We start from the raw sequence: 14,972 nt of genomic DNA, 5'->3' as shown, positions 1-14,972 counted from the left end.
GGATGTGGATGAAGATGAAATGGGAGATACGATACTGTGTGAAGAGTTTGACAGAGCACTGAAAGACCTGAGTCGAAACAAGGCCCCCGGAGTAGACAACATTCCATTGGAACTACTGACAGCCTTGGGAGAGCCAGTCCTGACAAAACTCTACCATCTGGTGAACAAGATGTATGAAACAGGTGAAATACCCACAGACTTCAAGAAGGATATAATAATTCCAATCCCAAAGAAAGCAGGTGTTGACAGATGTGAAAATTACCGAACAATCATTTTAATAAGCCACAGCTGCAAAATACTAACACGAATTCTTTACAGATGAATGGAAAAACTAGTAGAAGCCGACCTCGGGGATGATCAGTTTGGATTCTGTAGAAATGTTGGAACACGTGAGGCAATACTGACCTTACGACTTATCTTAGAAGAAAGATTAAGGAAAGGCAAACCTACGTTTCTAGCATTTGTAGACTTAGAGAAAGCTATTGACAATGTTGACTGGGATACTCTCTTTCAAATTCTAAAGGTGGCAGGGGTAAAATACAGGGAGCGAAAGGCTATTTACAATTTGCACAGAAACCAGATGGCAGTTATAAGAGTCGAGGGACATGAAAGGGAAACAGTTGTTGGGAAGGGAGTAAGACAGGGTTGTAGCCTCTCCCCAATGTTATTCAATCTGTATATTGAGCAAGCAGTAAAGGAAACAAAAGAAAAATTCGGGGTAGGTATTAAAATCCATGGAGAAGAAATAAAAACTTTGAGGTTCGCCGATGACAGCAAAGGACTTGGATGTCAGAGACAGCAAAGGACTTGGAAGAGCAGTTGAATGGAATGGATAGTGTCTTGAAAGGAGGATATAAGATGAACATCAACAAAAGCAAAACGAGGATAATGGAATGTAGTCTAATTAAGTCGGGTGCTGCTGAGGGAATTAGATTAGGAAATGAGACACTTAAAGTAGTAAAGGAGTTTTGCTATTTGGGGAGCAAAATAACTGATGATGGTCGAAGTAGAGAGGATATAAAATGTAGACTGGCAATGGGAAGGGAAGTGTTTCTAAAGAAGAGAAATCTGTTAACATCGAGTATAGATTTAAGTGTCAGGAAATCATTTCTGAAAGTATTTGTATGGAGTGTAGGCATGTATGGAAGTGAAACATGGACGATAAATAGTTTGGACAAGAAGAGAATAGAAGCTTTCAAAATGTGGTGATAAGAAGAAGGCTGAAGATTAGCTGGGTAGATCACATAACTAATGAGGAGGTATTGAATAGGATTGGGGAGAAGAGAAGTTTGTGGCACAACTTGACCTGAAGAAGGGTTCGGTTGGTAGGACATGTTCTGAGGCATCAAGGGATCACCAATTTAGTATTGGAGGGCAGTGTGGAGGGTAAAAATCGTAGAGGGAGACCAAGAGATGAATATACTAAGCAGATTCAGAAGGATGTAGGTTGCAGTAGGTATTGGGAGATGAAGAAGCTTGCACAGGATAGAGTAGCACGGAGAGCTGAATCAAACCAGTCTCAGGACTGAAGACCACAACAACAATGTGGTTATTCCACTACAGATTATTCCGTATGCATACTCCCAGATATTTTACAGAAGTAATTGCTACCAGTGTTTGTTCCACTATCATATAATCATACAATAAAGGATCCTTCTTTCTATGTATTCGCAATACATTACATTTGTCTATGTTAAGGGTCAGTTGCCACTCCCTGCGCCAAGTGCCTATCTGCTGCAGATCTTCCTGCATTTCACTGCAATTTTCTAATGCTGCAACTTCTCTGTATACTACAGCATCATCCGCAAAATGTCGCATGGAACTTCTGACACTATCTACTAGGACATTTATACATATTTTGAAAAGCAACGTTCCCATAACACTCTCCTGTGCCATTCCAGAGGTTACTTTAACGTCTGTAGATGTCTCTCCATTGAGAACAACAAGCTCTGTTCTGTTTGCTAAAAACTCTTCAATCCAGCCCCACAGCTTGTCTGATATTCCATACGCTCTTACTTCGTTTATCAGGCAACAGTGCAGAACTGTATCGAATGCCTTCCAGAAGTCAAGGAAAATGGCACCTATCTGGGAGCCTGTATCTAATATTTTCTGGGTCCCATGAACAAATAAAGCGAGTTGGTTCTCACACGATTGCTGTTCCCGGAATCCATGTTGATTCCTACAGAGTAGATTCTGGGTTTCCAGAAGTGACGTGATACGTGAACAAAAAACATGTTCTAAAATTCTACAACTAAGGTTGATGTCAGAGATATAGGCCTACAGTTTTGCGCATCTGCTTGACGACCTTTCTTGCAAACTGGAACTACCTGTGTTCTTTTCCAATCATTTGGAACCTTCCGTTCCTCTAGAGACTTGCAGTACATGGCTGTTAGAAGGGGGTTAAGTTCTTTCATGTACTCTGTGTAAGATCGAATTGGTATCCCATCAGGTCCAGTAGACTTTCCTCTGTTGAGTGATTTCAGTTGCTTTTCTATTCCTACATGGGTATGACAACCAACAAGCTGCCTGTCTCCAGAAATGGCCACCGAAAAACTGTGGTGAAGAAACAACTGGACCACCCTGTTGCTGAGCACATGGGTCAACATGATGTTCTCCATTTCAATGACTGCTTCAGAGCCTGTGCTATCTCATACCTTCCCACTAACACCAGCTTTTGTGAATTATGCAAGTGGTAACTCTCTACGTAATATATCCTGCATGCCTGTAACCCTCCTGGCCTAAGCGTCCTTACCTATCTAGTCTCTTCCTTGTTCCCATTTCAGTGCTACACAACCCACAAATGCACCCAGTCTTTTTCATCTCTCCTTTTCCACTATCCCCCTGTCTCCTGCACCCCCCCTCCCACCCAGTCTTTTTACATCTCTCCTTTTCCACTATCCCCCTGTCTCCTGCACTCACCCCCCCCCCCCCTCCAGCCATCATTTAAGCTTCCAACTGCACCTACTGCACCTAGCTGCCCTACTCTCCACCTCACCCTTGCATGCTCCCAGCAGCACATTACCATCCTCGACCTCTACCCTGCTATCCCTTTCCTCCCTGGCCCAACCTCCTCCTTACCCCCACCCGGTTGCCTCTCCCATCATGCATTGTTGCTTGCAGTCAGACACCACCTCCTCCTTACCCCCACCCGGTTGCCTCTCCCATCATGCATTGTTGCTCGCAGTCAGGCTCCAGCTATCAGAGAGTTGTGATTGCAGGACAGAGAGAGAGAGAGAGAGAGAGAGAGAGAGAGAGAGAGAGAGAGAGAGTGTGTGTGTGTGTGTGTGTGTGTGTGTGTGTGTGTGTGTGGTTGGGTGTGTGGTTGGGTGAGTAGGTGAGTGAGTGTTTGTGTTGTCTGTTTTTGACAGAGGCCTTGTTAGCTGGAAGCTCACTTTCCAACAGTCTTTTTGTTGTGCCTATCTGCGACTCAGAACCTTTGCTATATGGTGAGTAGCAACTATTCCTTCCATAAAATTGTTACATTCAACCCTGGATTTTCCAGTGTTTGAACTTATAATACTGTCACATAACTAATGTTTGTAGATAATTAGTTCTCTTAAGTTAGTTTACTATTTCACCTGAGATTTTGAAACCCTAAGATGTTACACAGTTTCACGTTTCCTACAGACACACTTACTGTGCAAATTATATCAAGATGCAAAATTTCACCTTAATTGACAGAAAATTGTGAGCAACATATTAGCTATATGCAGACTTTCACACAAACCAACATACTGGTGTTTTCTCTGTGTTTGCCAGTCACGAACTTTTAATACAAAACCAACATGTATACATGTTGCCTGTTTATAAGTCTAATGTGATCTAACATACAGACAGTAGCAGTGTACTGGTCAGAAGTGGACTTTTTTTTTCTTGCCAATACTGCTATGTTATCTGAATGCTTGCAAGCTACTATTGCAGTCTTTGGAGTAGGGATGGCTCTATGGAGACAGCTCTAAGAACTTGATGTTAATTCTGAAACTACATAATGCTTTGAAATTCTCTTACTTTAAATTCTGCTATTTGTCATGGATTCTAAGATTTTACTTCTGTTTGATTTATGTAACATGTTCCAGGTTTTCACTATAGTACATGGAACATTATTATTACACAGTTTTTGACATCCATAATTTATGAGTATGGCATCATTCTCAAAATAAATACTTTATTATACTTAATTATTTGAAATTTTAAGTATTGACTGAATTAAGTAGTGAGTGGTGCTGTCTGATCTAGAAAAAAGTGAAGCAATAAAACTACACTTTGAAAGTTCAGGATCTTGCAGTCATTAAAGCAAAATAAGTGATAGAAATTTGGACGTCCAGAGTTTTGATGTCATTTATCTCTTGAGTTACTTAATTTCAGAAAATTCTAAAAATATTCTCGGAAAGTTGGGATTGCCTGCCTTCGAACAGTTGGTAACAATATCTCCTCTACACCTTATTTGCTCAGAATGTTTTCTCCAGTACAAGATGTTGTTGTAGTTTTAATTAGATTTCACTTGTAATTACTCAGATTTCCAGTAAGACCTAGTGCATCATTGTCATAAATATAAATGTAAACAACAGGGCTATATATTCAAATGATATTTCACATAAACAACAATTTTAGATATTCCTGTACATAGAGTATATTAAGTCTCACTTCATAAAAAGCAAAAAAAAAAAAAGAAAAAAATTACCTTCGAGAGCAACATAGTAGATGGACAGGATTTCAACTTGCCAGGTCTCAACTTCAGACTCTCTTTATGTTAATTTTTGCTCAGGAAATAATGAAAAAGTATTTAACAGTAAACACAATAAAAAATAAAGTTACTTTTCTTTTTATTTGTCTATAAATCAACAATTAATTTCAGAATGAGATTTTCACTCTGCAGCAGAGTGTGCACTGATATGAAACTTCCTGGCAGATTAAAACTGTGTGCCCGACCGAAACTCGAACTCGGGACCTTTGCCTTTCGTATGGAAGTGCTCTACCATCTGAGCTACCGAGGCACAACTCATGCCCGGTACTCACAGCTTTACATCTGCTAGTATCTCGTCTCCTTCCTTCCAAACTTTACAGAAGCTCTCCTGCAAACCTTGCAGAACTGGCACTCCTGAAAGAAAGGATACTGCGGAGACATGGCTTAGTCACAGCCTGGGGGATGTTTCCAGAATGAGATTTTCACTCTGCAGTGGAGTGTGCCCTGATATGAAACTTCCTGGCAGATTAGTTTGGAAGGTAAGAGACGAGATACTGGCAGAAGTAAAGCTGTGAGGACCGGGCGTGAGTCGTGCTTCGGTAGCTCAGATAGTAGAGCACTTGCCTGCGAAAGGCAAGGGTCCCGAGTTTGAGTCTCGGTCGGGCACACAGTTCTAATCTGCCAGAAAGTTTCATATCAGTGCACACTCCACTGCAGAGTGAAAATCTCATTCTGGAAACATCCCCCAGGCTGTGGCTAAGCCATGTCTCCACAGTATAACTTTCTTTCAGGAGTGCTAGTTCTGCAGGGTTTGCAGGAGAGCTTCTGTAAAGTTTGGAAGGTAGGAGACGGGATACTGGCAGATGCAAAGCTGTGAGTACCGGGCGTGAGTCATACTTCGGTAGCTCATATGGTAGAGCACTTGCACGCGAAAGGCAAAGGTCCCGAGTTCGAGTCTCGGTCGGGCACACAGCTTTAATCTGCCAGAAATTTTTAACAATTAATTTCTTAACATAACTTTGCAAAGAAGAAAATGAAAGACATGGATTCTTCCATCCATCAGATCTGCCACTGACGTGCAACTTTTCCATAGTTTTAGTCTAATTATCACTGAAGTCTTTCTTATTCCACAGATGTGTTCCTTCTTTATTTCACTAATCAATAATTTTATTTCTTGATTCTCTCTGGAACACACAAATTAACCTTTGGTGAGTCTGTAAAGCTCTAACCTGATTTTGTGTAGCCTCCATCACTTGCTCAGTAACATGTTCATTTGTTGTCTTGAAGCTGAAAGTCTATTGAATATTTGACCATGTTTGTCCTGGTAAAATATACCCAACACCACAATTTAGGTTGCACTTTTTGACACATTTCATTAGCTTCAAAATTATATTGTTTGGGCGATGACTAGTTTTTATTCTTCGTGAAATTGTCAGCATTTACTATCCGGTCAGCACTCACAAATAAACTAAAAGCTACAGTGTCAGAAATATTCCGTTGCAAAGCTATTAAAACACACAGTAAGGAAATACTGTCCAATAATCGTAGTCCTAACAAGTCACTGAACAAAGTAATTATGTGTGATACAAAATAATGTCCATATTATTCAAAAGTCATTGTACATAGCTAGTACTGTCTTGTAGGAATCTACTGGATGAAAGTACAATTCAGTTGTTTACTTAGTTCACTCATTAATTAAGGGTCACAATTTTCAACAATATCTCATTTACATTCTGACATCTCCATAGAATCACAAAAACTACAAAAATTTAGTTAAAATGTTGTTAATTAAACGAATTTTTACACAAAAAATGAGTGTCTATTGGAGATTATAAGACTTTAGCTATTAATCACATAAAGTATTAAGTGGGAGAATCACTAAAAAATATTATGATCTAAACTTATTTCTCATGCTGGTTGTAAGCTCATCTTTCTCTTGGCACAGTCATCATAGGTTAATGATATAGTCATGCTGAAACTGCAGAGAAGTGTCTGGGTTTTGTTTATCCATACATCAAATAAATAATACCATGAAGGAGAAACATATTTTTCTTCTTTTCTCAAAATTATTTTACTCCATATTTTGAAATTTCCACAAATTACCATATTAATTGACAAGAATTTCTAACTTCCAACTGTTACATCTCACAACAAGAACTGCTTTCACAACTACATCAGAACTGTCTCCCCCTCCCCTATGAATTTATAAGACTTTTTGGAATTACTCCAATAAAACAACAATGCAGATATATCCATTTCAGTACAATGATATACCAATGTAAATAATCCACTTGTGAAAATATAATGTAATTGGATAGATAAAAAAATCTACTCACCAAGCAGCAGCAGAAGGAGACACATATAAAGGTATTAAAATTTGCAAGCTTTTGGAGCCAGTGGCTCCTTTTGGCAAAGGGAGAAGGGGTGAAGAAAAAGGAATGGTCAGGTTTAGGAAAGGGGGTAGAGTTTAGAAAAGTCATCTAGAACTGTCGGTCTGGGGACACTTACAGGGCGAGATGAGAAGGAAAGACTTTCCTCCTCATCCGTTCCAGTAAGTCTCCCCTGACGTAGTGTTCTGGGAGACCTTTCAGAGCTCTACCCTTTTTCCTAAACCTTACAATTCCTTTTCCTTCACTCCTCTTCCTTCAACACTTGTGTCAGAAGAAGGAGTCACGGCCTTTAAAAGCTTGCAAACTTTAATACCTTCATATGTGTGTTCTCCTGCTGCCACTTGGTGAGTAGACTTTTCATTTATTTAATTATATTATATTTTCAGTACAAGGGTGTGTTTATGTGATCAGCATAATCACTATCCTTGACCAAAAAACTACAATTTGACTAATATTTCATAAAAGCAAAATGAAATACAATTTCTTATTTATTTTATCTTTTTGAACAGTTATGGAAAACAGTAAGTATGATTGTAATAGAAAGTCTAAATATTGTCAAAAAACAAATAAACAAAACTGTGAGGTACGTTAGAAATATGAAGATTATTATGTTTCTGATAACATAATTAATTTTATGTTTCATCAATATACATTTACATCAAAATTCTATAATATGTACAATCTGCAATTCTGATCACTTTGGATCATGTTGTAGTGTACCGGGTTGTCCAATTATTGATGAAAAAAGAGTTGTATTGATCAGTTTCATTACAGCATGACAATGATAGTTTACATCTCCTACCAGTTGTGCACAGTACAGTCAAAATATCCATTAATTTGAGTTACAGAGATCACTTGAAAGTACTAGACATCGACATTAGTGATCTTTTGCAGCATGAATGCACATTGTTTCTGCACATAGCTGAAGCATGAGCCAGACTGAGAGTGTATGTGTTATGTGTTTGTTAACTCAACCAAGACTGGATGCAGTCTGATTCACTTTGAGTGACGTCCAACTATTTATAAAATAGGCATGAACAAACTGTTATTTCAGAAATTATACATTTATTTAATGAATGACTAGGTAAAATATTGCTATTCAGGATGGACTATAAGTACTTACAAAGTTTTGGTTTACAAAAATACAGCGATCTAGGATTTTAGAAAAGTTTTTGAAATTACTATAAGTACTTACAAAGTTTTGGTTTACAAAAATACAGCGATCTAGGATTTTAGAAAAGTTTTTGAAATTACTTTATACCTATGCACTAAGAATACACAGCTCAAGGGTACTCATGCAATGTTTAAAAAAATATTTTGTATGATGATAAATTATTCAAAATCTTAATTGTCACTCAATTAGTAAGGTGTGTCATACAATCCACAAAAAAGGAGCAATATAAGTAAGTGTTGAAGTCCAGAACCTAACAAACCCAAAAATATCAGCAATAGCAATTATGACAGTCTTGAATTTTCAGTGGTAATTACCTCTCCTAGATAGTTAGTTACATGTGAAATAAAATATGTTACCGTGAAAATAGGATACCAGGTGTTATAATGAATGGTTTGATCACTTTAAGATGTACATATTAGCTCAAACGATGTTGTCAAGTTGTACGATAGTAAGAAGTTCAGTTACCAGAATTTTATGATTAACATGGCATGCATGAAAACTAATTATACTGTTGGACTCAATGCAATGAAAGTAAATTACTGACTAAGGAATTTAGGTGTAGCAAAGAGCATTTCGATTTTTCAAGTATTTACTTTTGTGTCACATATGTACAGTATACCTAACAGTATGATAATTACTGCAAAGGAAAATTATTAATCATCAGGGGCACAATCATTACAGGTTGGGTTGTTCCAGCTAGCTATGTTAGAAGTCACATAAGCCTATTAACATACTCATTTTCGTAGCAGACTAGTTTTTCTACATTTTTTCTTGATTTTCATAATCAAGATGAGAATAAACTGACCAATTCTCTCATGCAACTTTGCTTTATGGCGCCTGCTATTGAAAGCAGATGATGTATAGTATATTTCAAAAGATTTGTGCCCTGCAAAAACTCTCTCTAGACTGAATACAACTGCTAAAATATGAAAATGTATATCTTCTGTCTACTTCAAACCATGTATGAAGTTTTTCATTCAGATGAGCAGTTGCTTGAAAACCGCTGCTTTGTGAATTCTACTTTTGTTTCACTCAGGTCTGTAGCCTTTGGCTTACAAAGCTCGATCATAACTTTAACGCAAACATAGAGAGAAAGAAGATTTAGGTTTAATGACACTAAAGTTTTATTTGAAATCTCTAATTATCTCACTATATGGCAAATTATACTTGTGATTATAGTGCAAAATAAAATCTTTGCTACCTAAATCACAGGCACAATGGTGAATACATAAGATGTAAGGGAGGTGAAGTTTGAATCCCTGTCTTACCATACTGGTCAAGGTTTCTGTGGGTTTCATAAGTTATTTTTATCCAATTAATCCTTTTTCCCTTTTTAAGATTGTCTTCATTTTTATGCAGTCATAATATTAATTTACAGACCCTTTCTGGCAAGTGTTGAATAACAGATACCATTACTTTTATTAAGCATCAACTTTAATGGATTGATTTAAAATCTTTAAGATAATGTTAATTGTTTTGGTTACAGGAATTGACTTGATTCCTTACTTCATCACATTCTTGGCTTGCCTCTTCATTGGTCTTGAGCTGGGTATGGTCATTGGAGTTGGTGTGAATCTCATTTTCATTCTATATGATGCAGCCAGACCAAAAATTATCATTAAGGAACGTTCTGTAAGTATATGTTCAGCTTGTGCATGTTGGGGGGGGGGGGGGGGGGGTAGCCTCATGCAGGCAAGGAAGGGGTAGGGTAGGGTGCAAAAATAAAGTAATAGAAACAGATGCAATAGACTCAGTAGAGTTGCAACAAGTCAATCTTAAATATAAGGACTGAATCTCTCAGTAGTGTCTCAAAGCCACTATCACTCTTCAACACTTCTTCTTTTTACTTTTGTTCAGTTCATCATGAATAAACTTAGAACAGCTATTTAATGAAACAGTGTCTTCTTATTGCTAATTTTAGTTTCACAATTGCATTAATATGTAAGCCAATACTTGCAAACCATTGCTGCTCTCTGAGTTATGCTAAGTATCTGGTGTCTACCTATAATTGCATTTGTCACATTTACATGAAAACAGTGATAAGTGTCTAAGCATAAAATTTATAATTAAGTCTTAAGGGAAAGTGGCAGTGTTATAAAAACGATATATTGCTACTTACCATACAGAGGAGGTGTTGAGTCACAGAAGGGCACAAAAAAAAAGACTGCTAAACAAGTGAGCTTTCAGCCAAAAGGCCTTCTTCTAAAGTAGACAAAACGCACACACACATCTATCCAAGCACAGCTCACATGCACATGACCACTCTCTGGCCACAGAGGCTGGCATCAGTGGCCAGAGACAGTGATCATGTATGTGTGAGCTGTGGCTGTATGTGCATGTTGTTCACTTTAGAAGAAGGTCTTTTGGCTGAAAGCTCACACGTTTCATAGTCTTTTTGCTGTGACAGTCTGTGATTCAAATCTCCTCTGTATTGTGAGTAACAATCTATCCTTTTTGTAATATTGTCCACCCTGGATTTTACATTGTTTGATTTTGTTCTAACAAAAATTGTATATTTATAAGTAACACTGTTAGTTGTTATCTTGCTAACAGGGGTTTTCAGTTCTTGAATCTATATAGTTAGATTATTTCTAGGAGGAATAGGTTAGAAGCAATGTTCTAATTTTCTTTAAAAGTTGTACATATTTCCATTTTGTTACTTCATAAGTATGTCAGTAGCTCATTAAGAACTCACAGGAGGACAGGTAACTCATTGCTAAATGTAAGATATTAAATTGACAGAAAAGCTGTTATTTTAATGAATAAAAGCTATTGAATCCTCATTTTTGTTAAACAGGTACTGTTTATCTCCTTTTGCTAGGTTAATATTATCATGAGACTACTAATATTTAACAAGGAGAAAAGTTGAGTAAGACACACACTGTAGACAAACCATTAATATGATCACAGAATAACAGCAAAATGGGTCAAATATTATTGCTGTTCACCATGGATGATCACACTGGAACACCATTCATAACTGCTGCACTTCTATTCTTAAATCTTTTTTGTATTGCTGATCAATCCAAAGAAGTTCAAAGGCTGTTCTTTGGCAAAAACTTAGATATCCAGCTGGTATTCGAGTTTGTTCTTGACACTGATGTATTGTGTAACTATCTGTTTAGTACACCCTCTTATTATAAACAACAAAAGATAATCTCCAGATATTAAGACATGCTATCATTGTGCCTTTCTATTGTTGGATACTTAAATTTGCCAGCAAACCTATGTAGTGACAGTTGGGGGGTACTATTAGATTATCTGTAACCTTTATCTGTACGTAAAGTTCACTATTGCACCCATGTTTCTCTGTCACTTGCTAATGTTCTTATTTGCACATTTTACTGGTTTTTTCTCTAATGCCATCTCTTTCTTTATATTAATTGTTATCTTAACACTACTCTCCAGTGTACCATACATCTAGTATAATCCCACATGCAGAATATAATACTTGGATTTTGCTACATGCATTGCTTCAAGTCCTATAATGCAACACTTCACAGTGATGAAATTTAGCAACTATTTATCATTACTAACAAAATCTCTCTTACAATAATTAATCATCCAGGAAAATCTTTTATAACAGAGAAGAGTCAATCTCTTACTGTTGGACACACTGAGTGTAACACACCATATGTTTATTTAATTGGATAGAAAAAAAAATGTACTCATCAAGTGGTGGCAGAAACACATGTAAAAGACTGTTATGATTGGCAAGCTTTCAGAACCAGTGGCTCCTTCATCAGACAGAAGGGTTGAAGAGGAAGGAAGAAGGGTGAAGGACCTGACTGGAGAGGTCTAAGAAAAGGGGTATATTTTGGGAAAGTCACCCAGAACAGAGGGTCAGGGGAGACTAACTCTACGGAATGAGAAGGAAAGACTGAGTGTTGGGGACTGCATTGGATGAGATTTGAAAACCTGAGAGCTTAAAGGTGGAGGACAGAACAATATGCAAGACAGAGATTACTACTAAAACATCATGCATGAGTTAATAAAAGCGAGAAGCTAAGTGCATTGTATGTAACAGAGGTGGGGGTGGGGGAGGGGGGGGGGGGGGTAGGGGCCAGTGAAAAATAGATGGGAAACACAATGAAAGATGTAGAAAACTAAAATGGAATGAAGCAAAGAGAAAAGCTGAGCTGGAGGATTTTAATGTAAATTAAGGCCAGGTGGGTGGCGAGAACTAAGAAAATGTTGTAGTACTAGTTCCCACCTGCGGAGTTCTGAGAAACTGGCATCCAGGGGAAGAATCCAAATGGCATGTGTGGTGAAACAGGTGCCAAGGTCATGAATGTTATGTTGTAGAGCATGCCCTGCAACAGGATATTGCGTATTGCCGGTATATACCCTCTGTCTATGCCCATTCATCCTAATTGATAATTCTGTGGTAGTCATGCCAATGCAGAAGGCTGAACAGTGTTTACATAATAGCTGGTATATGACATGTCCTCCCCCCATTAACCATGGACCTTGACGTTGGTGGGGAGGCTTGCGTGCCTCAGCGATACAGATGGCCGTACCGTAGGTGCAACCACAACGGAGGGGTATCTGTTGAGAGGCCAGACAAACGTGTGGTTCCTGAAGAGGGGCAGCAGCCTTTTCAGTAGTTGCAGGGGCAACAGTCTGGATGATTGACTGATCTGGCCTTGCAACATTAACCAAAACGGCCTTGCTGTGCTGGTACTGCGAACGGCTGAAAGCAAGGGGAAACTACAGCCGTAATTTTTCCCGAGGACATGCAGCTTTACTGTATGATGATGGCATCCTCTTGGGTAAAATATTCCGGAGGTAAAATAGTCCCCCATTCGGATCTCCGGGTGGGGACTACTCAGGAGGATGTCGTTATCAGGAGAAAGAAAACTGGCGTTCTACGGATCGGAGCGTGGAATGTCAGATCCCTTAATCGGGCAGGTAGGTTAGACAATTTAAAAAGGGAAATGGATAGGTTAAAGTTAGATATAGTGGGAATTAGTGAAGTTCGGTGGCAGGAGGAACAAGACTTCTGGTCAGGTGACTACAGGGTTATAAACACAAAATCAAATAGGGGTAATGCAGGAGTAGGTTTAATAATGAATAGGAAAATAGGAATGCGGGTAAGCTACTACAAACAGCATAGTGAACGCATTATTGTGGCCAAGATAGATACGAAGCCCACACCTACTACAGTAGTACAAGTTTATATGCCAACTAGCTCTGCAGATGATGAAGAAATTGAAGAAATGTACGATGAAATAAAAGAAATTATTCAGATAGTGAAGGGAGACGAAAATTTAATAGTAATGGGTGACTGGAATTCGAGTGTAGGAAAAGGGAGAGAAGGGAACATAGTAGGTGAATATGGATTGGGGCTAAGAAATGAAAGAGGAAGCCGCCTAGTAGAATTTTGCACAGAGCACAACTTAATCATAGCTAACACTTCGTTTAAGAATCATGAAAGAAGGTTGTATACGTGGAAGAACCCTGGAGATACTAAAAGGTATCAGATAGATTATATAATGGTGAGACAGAGATTTAGGAACCAGGTTTTAAGTTGTAAGACATTTCCAGGGGCAGATGTGGACTCTGACCACAATCTATTGGTTATGAACTGTAGATTAAAACTGAAGAAACTGCAAAAAGGTGGGAATTTAAGGAGATGGGACCTGGATAAACTGAAAGAACCAGAGGTTGTACAGAGTTTCAGGGAGAGCATAAGGGAACAATTGACAGGAATAGGGGAAAGAAATACAGTAGAAGAAGAATGGGTAGCTCTGAGGGATGTAGTAGTGAAGGCAGCAGAGGATAAAGTAGGTACAAAGACGAGGGCTGCTAGAAATCCTTGGGTAACAGAAGAAATATTGAAATTAATTGATGAAAGGAGAAAATATAAAAATGCAGTAAATGAAGCAGGCAAAAAGAAATACAAACGTCTCAAAAATGAGATCGACAGGAAGTGCAAAATGGCTAAACAGGGATGGCTAGAGGACAAATGTAAGGATGTAGAAGCTTATCTCACTAGGGGTAAGATAGATACTGCCTACAGGAAAATTAAAGAGACCTTTGGAGAGAAGAGAACCACGTGTATGAATATCAAGAGCTCAGATGGCAGCCCAGTTCTAAGCAAAGAAGGGAAGGCAGAAAGGTGGAAGGAGTATATAGAAGGTTTATACAAGGGTGATGTACTTGAGGACAATATTATGGAAATGGAAGAGGATGTAGATGAAGACGAAATGGGAGATACGATACTGCGTGAAGAGTTTGACAGAGCACTGAAAGACCTGAGTCGAAACAAGGCCCCCGGAGTAGACAACATTCCATTAGAACTACTGACGGCCTTGGGACAACCAGTCCTGACAAAACTCTACCAGCTGGTGAGCAAGATGTATGAGACAGGCGAAATACCCTCAGACTTCAAGAAGAATATAATAATTCCAATCCCAAAGAAAGCAGGTGCTGACAGATGTGAAAATTACCGAACTATCAGTTTAATAAGCCACGGCTGCAAAATACTAACGCGAATTCTTTACAGACGAATGGAAAAACTGGTAGATGCAGACCTCGGGGAGGATCAGTTTGGATTCCGTCGAAATGTTGGAACACGTGAGGCAATACTGACCTTACGACTTATCTTAGAAGAAAGATTAAGAAAAGGCAAACCTACGTTTCTAGCATTTGTAGACTTAGAGAAAGCTTTTGACAATGTTGACTGGAATACTCTTTTTCAAATTCTAAAGGTGGCAGGGGT

The 14,972-nt window shown here is 38.4% G+C and overlaps 1 protein-coding gene across 2 annotated transcripts in view; it reads left to right on the top strand.

Annotated features, from left to right (window-relative positions):
* Positions 1 to 14,972, top strand: part of LOC126334992 (sodium-independent sulfate anion transporter-like) — a 183,679-nt gene that overhangs the window by 132,350 nt on the left and 36,357 nt on the right. For both annotated transcript variants that reach the window (XM_049997809.1, XM_049997808.1), the window contains exon 9: positions 9,735 to 9,880. In XM_049997809.1, the coding sequence (XP_049853766.1) occupies positions 9,735 to 9,880 (146 nt within the window). The remainder of the gene's footprint in view (positions 1 to 9,734; positions 9,881 to 14,972) is intronic.

Source organism: Schistocerca gregaria, chromosome 2 (genome assembly GCF_023897955.1).
Source record: "Schistocerca gregaria isolate iqSchGreg1 chromosome 2, iqSchGreg1.2, whole genome shotgun sequence".
NCBI lineage: Eukaryota > Metazoa > Arthropoda > Insecta > Orthoptera > Acrididae > Schistocerca > Schistocerca gregaria.
Note: the sequence above shows the minus strand (reverse complement) of the source record. Positions and strands in the feature narration are given on the sequence as shown.